Source organism: Epargyreus clarus, unplaced genomic scaffold (assembly GCF_041222505.1).
Source record: "Epargyreus clarus isolate Ecla_fem2 unplaced genomic scaffold, WU_Ecla_fem_2.2 ptg000035l, whole genome shotgun sequence".
In the NCBI taxonomy this organism is placed as follows: domain Eukaryota; kingdom Metazoa; phylum Arthropoda; class Insecta; order Lepidoptera; family Hesperiidae; genus Epargyreus; species Epargyreus clarus.
The window spans coordinates 4,827,546-4,839,646 of NW_027332240.1; the positions used below are offsets into that span (position 1 = coordinate 4,827,546).

Sequence of the window (12,101 nt, forward strand, 5' to 3'; positions counted from 1 at the left end):
TTTTTAAGTTTACAGTGGCGAGGACGGCCTTAACTTTTAGCTCTGGTCTATGTAAAGCTCTAAGGATAATTTGAAGCAGCCTTTGCCTTCTGCGACGTGTCATAGACAAGGAACTGTGTAATGTCAATTTGACAGCATAAATGCTCAGATTAGTGCAGAGCTAGAGCCATCTACATAAAACTTAGAACCGCCCTCCACGATAAACTTAAGCATTTTTTTAAACATAAACTTAAAATTAATATTACGAGTAAATCATATATCGAAAGAAAATGTATTTGGACGATACAAAGTGATGGTTCTACACCTAAATGCATGGATTTACTAAGCTGCACGTGGAAACTTACAACAATGAGACAGAAGGTACAGTAGTGTTAGGACATAAACATTATATCTAGATCAGTAAAATATAATCAGGTAATTTTGGCTTCCTAAGACGCTGTCTAATTATTTAGATGTATATTATATATATTTAGTAACATTTTTGCCGCTAATAGGGAATATGCACATTTTTATTTTATTATTTTAAACCACTTATCACATCGTTTTAACATAGTATAAAATATAAACAATTTTATTAGTGATTGAAATATTTTTTTAAAAATTGTTTAAAGTATCAATAAAATTTGACACATTTGAACGCCGCCATTTTACGCGCTCTTTGAATGACGTCACGTAGCGTGTATTTGTATTAATATTGATGATAACTGTATGCACATAAAGGTATTATTAAACATTTTCAGGTTTCATCGCTATTTACATAATGGGAAAGGCTACATAACCACTTTATAAATATTTCCTGGACTTATTGTGCAAAACCAGTACTATAAACTATAAATACATTATATAGTATTTTTTTCTTTTGCAAAAGATGCGAAAATACGAAAAATGTGGTGCAAGATTATAGGAAACACATATAGTATCTCCAAAATCGCATTAACATTTGTATTTACTGTAACAAACAATAATTTTAGGTAAATGATTTTAAAATATTGCATTGATCATCTACTTCGTTAGGTACTTATCGACTTCTACAACAAAAATACTATCATTTGAAACACACAAAATGCATTATAATCTATTATAATATTATAAAGATAGGTGATTGGTTGAAGGTGGTAGAACCCTTTGTGGTTCGACTCCGGGGGCACTACCGCCACACCTATTTCTACCTAATAACAGCAGTGTTAGGTGATGCTGTGTTCCGGTTTGAAGGGTGTGGTAGGAGACAGACTTTTCCGAGGCGTTCCAGCTTAGTTCTCAGGGGTAGCGGCGCATCTGTGGCCGACCTTAGGTGGGAATATCTAATCCTATCTGGGGTTGATTACATATATCCATGGGCGGACTGTATGCTCGTCTGCTACTCCTATATTATAAAAAAAAGAATATTAACATAATAAGTTATGATCAGTTAAATATTTCCAAATTGACCTATGCATAAAAACCAGTTTATTCATTTTGCATATTTTAGGTAAATAGTCCGATTGTGCTTTGACAAAACTACTTTCAATCGTTGTTCTTGATTATTCCTAATAATACTATGTAGAAAAATCGCACTAGGTAATAAATAACACTGTAGGAATATAGACAAAAACAATTTTTCTCTCAAACAGTTTGAATATCGACGCCGATAAACATCGTAACACGCTATGTGACGTCATTTTTCGATTCGACCAATGGGAATGCGTTTTGCAAATTTGAATTTCGCGGGCATAATTTACGATTTTTGATTAAAGTTTTAAACAATTTAACACGAAATAAAGGAAAAATAATGGTTTAGATGTAATTTCAGGACCGTAATGTACCGAGGAAAAAAATAACAAGCAAATCTAAATCACATGCATATTCCCTATTGGTCAATCATTGTTCGTGTCCCGACACTGGCTCAATATAGCCGTTATTCGTTTGTTAAGTTTGAAGAATAATGTTTATGGCCTAGCACCGCATGAATGATGTAGATGATGACGATGACTTATATAGTAACACCCATTTAACACGAAAGTAAGAAAATTTCACCTGAATTATCAAATACAATAATAATTATCAGCAAAGCCAATGTTAGTACATTAATTAAATATGAAATGTTACAATACTTTAAGTACAAAACACCAACTTATTTTTAAAGATTATGGGAACATTTAGCCGTTTATCAAGACGCCGATTACCGACTTCGACAACATATACTCAAAGTTTATTATTCGATAAGATAACATGATTTTAAAGGTGTGAACTTTTAAATAGTGCTACAAAAACTGGTAATATGCGTCTCTATAAATTGCCCTTTACGTACTAACATTTAATAACTTATATAACATCGAACACGAAATAACATCAAACATGAAACGACAATTTAAACCTATTATTCAGTGCCGGATAAAACATGTAGTGGAAGACGGCAATTGCGAAGGGCCCCGTGACTTTGGGGCCCTGTTCAAAAATGTAGAACTCAAAGAAATTAAGCCACGAACCTCTTATTTATTCACAAATGAAGCGCTGGTCATTATGAAATTATTCTATTTATATACGGGCTCCAAGCTGGCTTTATCCGGCACTGAATGTATATCTTTTTAGAATATACTGCCATGACATAGTTATATGACATATTAATGACAGTCCGAATCAATAAATGAAATAGATGTGTTTTTATACTGACTGATGTAGTACTGCTATAACGTATGCTCCTGAAATATAAAAATGCGAACATATTGTGTTTTTTTTTTGTCTTTCTTAAATAAGATAAAACACTCACGTTTTATCTTATTTTGAAAACAGACGGACTAGAAATCAATTAACAAATTGCGATAATTTTTAGTTTATACTTTAAATGCATTTTTTATAATTATTTATAGAAGCAAAAGCTTAAGTGGTAATCAGATACGATATGTAGCATTTACAGTGATATTTTGTGTCGGAGGACTACCATACGATGTTTTAAATCAATGTTTATGAAAATATATGTTTCTACTTTGCGTCGCATATAGAACTCTTAAAATATTTGGCATTTCTTTTGGCTTAATGGTTAAAATGTAATTATTATTAGTACCGATTTTACAATGATTGCTCAAGGTACAAGGTATTTTAATTAATTATAGGAAAAAGGAAGAGCTCGCAAAACTGTGCACAGAATTTAAAAAGGCGAATGAGAGTTATTTTTAGGTAAAACTGTTAAAGAATATCTTGTCAGATCATAGATTTTTTATTAATTTGAGAGCATAGATAAAACGTTATTAATTGGAGAGAGTAGATACCTACAATTTATTAAAACTTTAATCGTTAATCTACGAGAGTTATTGTTTCTTCCAATATTAACTAAAATTGAATTTGTATAATTTATGTACCTACTTAATTGGCACCATTAGAGTTTCGCGCGCTCTATCCCATAGTATCATATTGTTATTTTTTTAATTTAGATAAATATCAGAAACTTTTTGACATGAGGAATTTATTTTTCAAAGCCAAGTTTTAACCATATTTCAATTGATTTGAGCGAAACCTATCTACGATGAATAAATATGTCCTTTTTCATAATAATACGTTTAAAGCAGGACTAGTATTCTCTCATTTTTACAACACAACCTAATTTTAGAATGCATAGATTATAGAAAAGTATAGATACCTTTATAACATTAATAGCGCATTAGAAACTTGAATCTTTTTCTGATTTACAGACATAATCAATTGCGTACATATATTATAAATGTATCTAAAATTTCTATTATGTGTATGATAATATATAATATGGATTATTTTGACATATTTAATTATGCTTTTAAGTATTATGATGATTAGTATGATTTAGGAAAATGATTCTGAAATAGACGATTTTCTAAGAATTTCTTTGAATATTCAGAATACTTTCAGATTATTTTAATTAAAAAATACAATAGTTTTAAAATTACAAAATTACACAATATATTTTATTTCTAAAACATTCAGTTTACAAAATTAACACTGTAACAACATGTGCAATACGTATTTATTTCTGTGTTGCAAATACTGATGATATCATATGTCTAGACGCGTGACGAATACGAAACAAGAAATGATTTTAATTTTATGGGGCCCCGATTTCTTGTATGTCCAGGGGCCCCGACATTCTTTTACTATAAGTCCCGTATTTAGGGCTGGATTTAAGTATGTGGAGGCCCTGGGGCAATGAAGGAGCAGACGCCCTTTATTATTTTCCGAATCAAACGGATCGTCTTTTTCCGTCAAGTCTCATAAATTATACTGCCAACAAATAAAATTATTACAACGAATAATGGAGTAATTAGTTAAGTGTACGTGGTAAAATGTTAACAAAATACTGTTTGATAAAAGTAAGTTGCTGACACGTCGTAATATTATTTTTTTCTATATTTTGGGGGCCCCTATTTTGAGGAGGCCCCGCGGGAGTAGCACTGCCTGCCCACCTCCAAATCCGGCCCTGCTCGTATTCCACATTCAATCTAGGCATAAACAATACCATCGAATATTATCTACACATATTCGATTTTAGCTAGCATTAAATTAATTGTTAGTACTTACAACAAAATGCAACATTTATGTTCATATTCGGAAAATTATAAGTCTAAGCGACTTAAATGAAACCGCTTCAGTACTGCTAAATAATACTTTTTACACAATGACAAACGTAAAGACAAGGAATTTGTTCGTTACGATGACGACTCGACCACACGACACGACTACGAAACGTCCGGCGATTACGATATAGCTTATAGCTAGGCTGAGTCTGTTGCCTTATTAGTCATCCTCTGTATGAGCCTGTATGCTACAGCTTATAGCTAGACTAAATCTATTTATAAGTCATCTGACGATTATGTCTTTTAGCTATAGCTTATAGCTGGCTTTAGTCTGTCGCCTACTAGCCATCCGACGAATAAATAAGCGGTTGCTTCTTTACTTATCTTGAATTATTTTTAAGGTTTATTTAAATATGGCTTTTTGACGACGCATTGCAATGGTATTGAAAAACGTTTGATTTTAACAAATTTACAACAAAAAGCTATGGATTTGTAAAGTCACAATTTAAGAAATATTCTCACAATTTTTGTATTTTTCTTCCGTTTAGATAACAACAAAATATCTCCGAAAATAACTGTAAAAAACAACAAAATAAAGAAGTAAAACGTCATCGTAACGACCGAATTCCCTTCCCATGCAAAAGTAATTCGTTTAAAACGAGGACGGAGTATTGCGGTGTACGGGGTTTCCTATGGGGTGGTGGCGTCTTCCTCCTGGTTATGCTTAGCGAGCGCCAGCAGGATCATGGTGAGCTGCTTCCTGCTGATCTTACCCTCGCTGCTGTACTCCACGCCCTGGAGAATCGTCTCTTCGAACTCCAGTAGGTCTTGGGCATCGTAGTCCTGGAATGTAAATGGGATTATTTTAGTTCCTATCAGAGTTCAGTGTTATTCAAAACTGGGTTTTCATATATAAAAAAGAAAAACAAAGCAATATAAACCTAAAAGCATATTTTTACTGTAATAGGAATATCTGATTTACGTACTTAATCTAATAATAAAAATATATATAACTCAAAGGTGACTGACTGGCATAGTTATCTATCAACGCACAGCCCAAACCACTGGACGGATCAGGCTGAAATTTGGCATGCAGGTATGTTATGACGTAGGCATCCACTAAGAAAGGATTTTGATCAATTGTACCCCCAAAGGGATAAAATAGGGGATGAAAGTTTGTATAAATCTTCTTAGTTAATACTATTACTTCATAACGCGAGCGAAGCCGCAGGAAAAAGCTCGTTATGTATACAGTCGATACTTATTTATGAAAATAAACTATTTTATGGACTACATATTTTAAATACGATTATAATAAGTATCTTGTTGTTTTGATCTACCACTTTAGAAATTAGATTCTTAAGTTATTCCAAAGTAAAAGAAAATAAAAAGTAAGAAAATAAAAAAGGGTTTTTTTCTTACCTTTTTCACTAATTCCAACAGGTCTTTCAGGAAACCACGCAGCTCTTCATTCTCTATGGAACCGTTATTATCCTGAAAACGTAGAAAAACCTTGTTAAAGTAAAAATAAACATTAAAAGAATTACGACTTGACGACCCACGTGGCGGAGCGGTCACCATACCGGTCTGACGCGCAGAGGGTCCCGGGTTCGATCCCCGGCCAGACAGATATCTAAATGATGAATTTAGATTTCTGTTTCTGGGTCGGGGTGTTTGTGTATTTGTCTATGTGTGCGTCCATGGCACCCACGACACAGGGAATCCTAGTGTGGGGCTGTGAGTGTAGAAAGCGTTTTATTTAATTATTAATGTTGGTAATGTAAACAAGTAAGTAACAATGATCTAAATAAACTGTAATTATTAAACAGAAAGTTATATCTTATATATATATATATATAGTTATATATAAAATTCTCGTGTCACAATGTTATTTACCGTACTCCTTCGAAACGGCTTTACGGATTTTCACCAAATTTTCTATGCATATTCAGTAGGTCTGAGAATCGGCTAAGTGCTAAGTGATAAGGGCTGTTCACCCTTAACATTTTTTTATTTTTATGTCAACACCACGTTTGCCGGGTCAGCTAGTATACTGAATAAAAAACTAATACAAAGTAAATAATCTGTATCTAAAATGGCGGACTTACCCTATCGTACAGAGAGAACACTCTTTCTATATCGTCTTTAGTTAGTTTCGTAGCGCCCTGTTGGAATATAATGATATTGTTTAGTTAAAATTTATAGGTATTACATATAAATAATATAATATTTCCGCCAAATATGTAAATTATAAAAGCCTTAATATCCTCCTCAAGATATTGATATTTATTTTAGTTTTATTTAGCCGACGGGAATATGAAACAGGAAAGCGGAAAAGAGAAGTTTAATTACTCTTTGTTTTAATATTAAAATTTAGCAATAATAATACATAACATGAAATAATAAAAAGTACACTGTACGCACACGTGACAGTTTAGTCAAATATTATTTTTTTATTGTAGTTTGTCTCTTTGTAATATAATTTTTGGGGCACGATAGCTCCGCCAAGTCGAGCAAATTTTAATTTTACAAACATAATTTTATGTAACTTTTTTTAGATATCGATAATCATAAAAATATATCGAAATTAAAAGTAAACGTCAAAAATAAAGCAATAAATCACTTTTTACTTGCTATGTTATTATTATGTGCATTTATTTCGTAATAAATTACTGATGTTATAAAATATTGTTTTATATCACGGCGTGCGTAAATGGACGTTTTACGCACGCTTCGCGTGCGCAAAACCCCCATTTCCGACCCCCGTAATATAAAATTTTATACAACACGCGGACAAAAAATGTTTTTCTGACTCGTGTGATTGCAGTCCTCGCCTGCGGCTCGGCCTGCAAACTCACACTTGTCAGAAAAAAATTTTTCGTCCTCGTATTGTAATGTACTATTCTATTCATCTTAATTATAATAAAATAAAACCTAGCATACAACCTAATATATTCTACTAGGGTCTAACAATGATGCATATTAGTTTTATTTATTAGACCGATTTGAATAAAAACTTGTATTATTAATACAAATTGCCGATACATCTTATTCTAAATTTCTATTTATAAAATGATGCTTCATAAATTATTACCAGTTCGCTTGTTTTAATACTTTGTTTAAGTTTATAGACTATCTGAGAATTTATTTGCAAAATCATCTACACTTTTAATAACTATAACATAAAGTAAACTCAGAACAAAAGATTTAATTAAATAGAAGAAGCGAACGATCCATTACGAAGTTGACAAACAAACGAAGACTTACTACTTTGTTATTAACTTGTCTGACTGGAAGCGAGTAAAGGTTTATTTATATAGAGCTATAAACTTTTGTGCGCATTTAGCAGGGACGCCACTACCAACATAAGTGTTGCTAGTTTAAGAAAACTACCTAAGAAGCAGAAAATTTCAACAATTACATTATGTATTTTTAACATGTTATTATTTCGCCTCTGTAAGTAATATCACTTGTTTTGTGGTAATATGTTGAACATTTATTGACAATTACTTACTAACGTGAAATCTAGCTTTAACGCAATATCATTAAATTAAAGATAAAACGAAACCTTAGCCTGGGGAAATTAAAAGATCGCTGATTAAGCTGACAAAAAATGACGATAGCTGTTTTCGAATTTCGAAATCGGAATAGAGTTTAATATTGTTTTCATTCTAAACAAGTACTTCTAATAGTAAATCTAATCTTGTTTGCAAAGCACTCAAACTTATTGGAATAGAACGATTGAGTATACTTAAGTACCTTAGCTTAATATCGTATCTAAGATAATTTTTTATATATATCGGTTTGTAATAAAGAAAATGTATTATTATTATTCTATTAATTCGTCCGCAGTTAGACAATGCCCTTATATGTGACAATGCATCATTGTTAGACGACCCAAGTCTACAAACTTACCTCAATGCCCTCCTAATGTGTGCGAGTGCGGGAACAAGCGTAAGTGTTAGGATAGACGGACAGAGACAGGCAAATCAATAAAACATCATGCTAACTTAAACTTTACATAGTCTGTGCAATTCTCTCTTATTATTCTACATAGTCTGTGCATGTGACAGTCATAAAGAACGGCTGTTACTTTCAAGATTAGAACTAGCAAAGAGTTTTGCATTTATTGTGCCAAAGACTTTTTTCTAGAAGACTAAAATAAGAAGTATAGGAATTTATACTAATTTATTAAAATATTAAAGATGCATACCAAGTCTGTCAGTTCACGTGAATCTAATATATGTATCTGTATATTGATATAAGTTAGCTATTTGTAAATTTATCTAGGATTTCATCTAGCCTAGCTTAAATATTTCTTAAAACGATACTGTTAATTATATAACTTTTAATATTAATCTGAATAACTAATTTGACATGATTATGAGAAGTGATTGGCTTTAATCATGATGACTATGTTATCAATTAGGAATGCATGGAAATAATAAATGGGAAAAGGAAATATGTCAATAATACCAATAAATAAATAAATAAACGTGCTTGAAGCGATTATATATGACACTACAAAACAAAAAAGTACTACAATAATGAGTCAAAAATAATGTACACGTTTTGCCAATATTACACTTTAAAGGCATTTTAATTAATATCTCGTTTTCGTAAAATTATTAACTTGGCTGCTACACTTCCGTGCAAATATTTATAATTAATGTTTATTCTTTGGTAAATCATAGTTAAATATTACTATATTTTTCGGACTAAAGTGTGCATTAGAAATTAATTATCACTGGATATTACAGTGAAGGGACATTTTGAAATCTACACGCATGGTAATTCTTAAAAATAATAACAAATGTATTATTTCGTATCTTTCAAATGTTTTAAAAAGTGTGTCCTGTCTACAAATTCTTTAAGTTCAACGCAGTGGAATATGGCCTAAACCCGTTTTACTCTGAGAGTAGATCAATGCCCAGCAGTGAGACAATGAGTGGAAAACGTAATATATTCTTTAAATATGTATAGTCCACGAAAATATCCTCGAAGTCAATATCTTTTTATTTTGTGTCAATACCTTGTTAGCTATTCCCCGAACATCGAGCGTTATTTCCACAGCGTTCCCGTGAAAATAGGTATGATTCTCACTGAATAAATTTAGATAGAGTTCATTTATAATGTACGACCACGACTACGACTTACGACTGAAATTGTCAACAATCAGTTAGCAACATTATAATATAGTTGGAATTGAAATAAAATATTCAAGTATATCGTTAATCATAAGCATAGATTAGTAAAGATTACTCACTCCTAACAAGAAAATGTACCCAGTTTTGAGAATTGAAATAGTTGCGTAAAAAAGTTTTGCCACGGCTCCGTGCTAAAATGTCCCTAAAATATTTGAAATAATTATTTATTTATTATGTAAATTACGCAGTATTAGTTATTTATTCATGAATTTTCTCTAAAAATGTTTTTATTTGTCAACAATTCAAAAAAAGAACTTACTAATAAGCCGTTTGTGGCTTCATTCAATTTCAAGGCGGCGAAGTATCTTTACTAATCTATGATCATAAGAAACATTATAAAATTATCGGGTAATGTAAATCTTTCTATATTAGATACGAGTACATTTATTTTTAAAGTTTATTTTAACGATGACAGTGGAAACGGTTATATACATAATATCAAGAGTAATGGTCGCTTGATAATAAAAAAAATATTTAACAATACGTTGATTTGAGTTACTAGAATTAATAAAAACATTTATTATTAAAATTTACTACGAACAGAAGTATATGATATAGTCTTGCTGTGTAAAGTATAATGCATCAAACTGATTCTGTAGAGATAGTTATGATTAGAGGTAGAGGAGACATCATGTTTAAACCACAGTACATATGGTAGAAGATCCCGATATAAGACGATCTTCACCGAGCTGCTTAATGGATGAAACGTTTATTATATCAAATTAAATATGTCAAAAATTTTATTGCAAATGGGTTGACTAAAAAATTTCAGTCCAGAACATGATTTTTTTACAATTAAAAAATATTTTTATTTTTCTTAATAATTTCACTGGTCTGATTTTTGGACAAATTACATACCAATCGAAAGAATGAAGCCTATAGAATATGCAAATGTCTTTTTTAGTGAATACAGACGTTAATATCGTGTCGTGACCGTAGAGTATAAGCATACACTTTCCTAGAATATCGTGAACTACAAATATCATTATGTGGCAACTTGAATAATCTTCTGAGCGTACTGTGAAAACGTGAACAGTGTATGAACTAACATTTTCAGTATTTTATCGAAATAAAATGTACGGGTCGTCATATAAAATACATTTTGGTAAAGGTTTCGATATTTCTTATTACATCTGTTGTTTATATATTAATTACTTGGTCTATAGTATTTTTCGAATTTCTGAATCTGATATCGAATAATTGAGGAATATTTATCCTACAAAAACATATTCTACGTAAATTGGAGAGATATGGTAATTGGTAATGGTAATTGTTCTAGAATTATAAATGCTTAAGTATATTTTTCTTGTTACGACTATAGTTGGCAATATGGTATATATATAATATACCATATTGCCATATGCATAATCAATATACCGTCTTTACAGGGTACAGGGCCCCTGTAGCTGGGGTCCCGACATATGAGGGGCCCTTAAAAGTCAATATTTTCACTGACACGACACGCTAAGCTCGAATTAAAATGTTGATTGTTCACTGCTCAGATTTGAATTTTTCGTTGCATTATTTCTGAGGGGCCCCCGAATTCTTATATGCACAGAGGCCTCGGCAGTCCTTGAGACGGCGCTGGTAATTCCTTTAAACTCTCCCTAACTAACCCTAACCTTTCCCTAAATAAATTAAAAAAACACCTCCCATATCACATACAACGTAAATAACAACAAGTAAAGTGAAAATAATCATTATTTTGTTGCACGGCAGTGTAACAGCCAAGTTCGTTTAATTGGACACGAATGGCGCTGTGGTTTGGCGGGAAATAAAACGTCATATCGTGTCACGATGTCACAACCACTCACCTTGAACACTTGTCTGCAAAGGAAATTCTCTTTGACTGGCAGTAACCTGGAATATTGTTGATTTTACACATAAATAAAAAAACAAATCAGTTTGTCATTTTTATAATACTTACTTCCAATTTTAAATTTGACATTAAACGCTTGAAAATTCGAAAATAACGTCTTTATTGAAAGTCTTTCAGTGTCATATGAGTCTCATATAAAATATAATTAAAAAATGACAATTTCATTATGTTTATAATTTTAACTATGTGTTGTCTATCTGTGTATAAAACATTATGTAAGTATATTTCATTTTTTTTCTGAAAGAGTACCCATTAAATACTGTTAGGTAAATAGTCCTGAATATAACTACAATAAAACTTTATTTTAATATATTTAAAATACGTTTTAATCGGCCTATCTGATATTTCACCGACTGAGAGAGCCATAGACAAACGCAAAGAAATAAAAAAACCTACCTATGATAATATGATGTTGTAAATTTTATCTTTTCTTTTTCGAATTTATTTATTATTCATGAATTTATTCATGTCCTAAGAAAAGAGTATTGAAAATTC

General features: G+C 31.4%; 1 protein-coding gene across 1 annotated transcript in view; it reads right to left on the reverse strand.

Annotated features, from left to right (window-relative positions):
- Positions 1-4,103: 4,103 nt before the first annotated feature.
- Cbp53E (Calbindin 53E) overlaps positions 4,104-12,101 on the reverse strand; it is a 69,322-nt gene continuing 61,324 nt past the window's right edge. The window contains exons 8-12 of the mRNA XM_073092015.1: positions 11,542-11,587; positions 8,436-8,447; positions 6,629-6,685; positions 5,943-6,014; positions 4,104-5,363 (exon numbers count right to left, since the gene is read on the reverse strand). Coding sequence (XP_072948116.1) covers positions 5,211-5,363; positions 5,943-6,014; positions 6,629-6,685; positions 8,436-8,447; positions 11,542-11,587 — 340 coding nt within the window. The 3' untranslated portion in view covers positions 4,104-5,210. The remainder of the gene's footprint in view (positions 5,364-5,942; positions 6,015-6,628; positions 6,686-8,435; positions 8,448-11,541; positions 11,588-12,101) is intronic.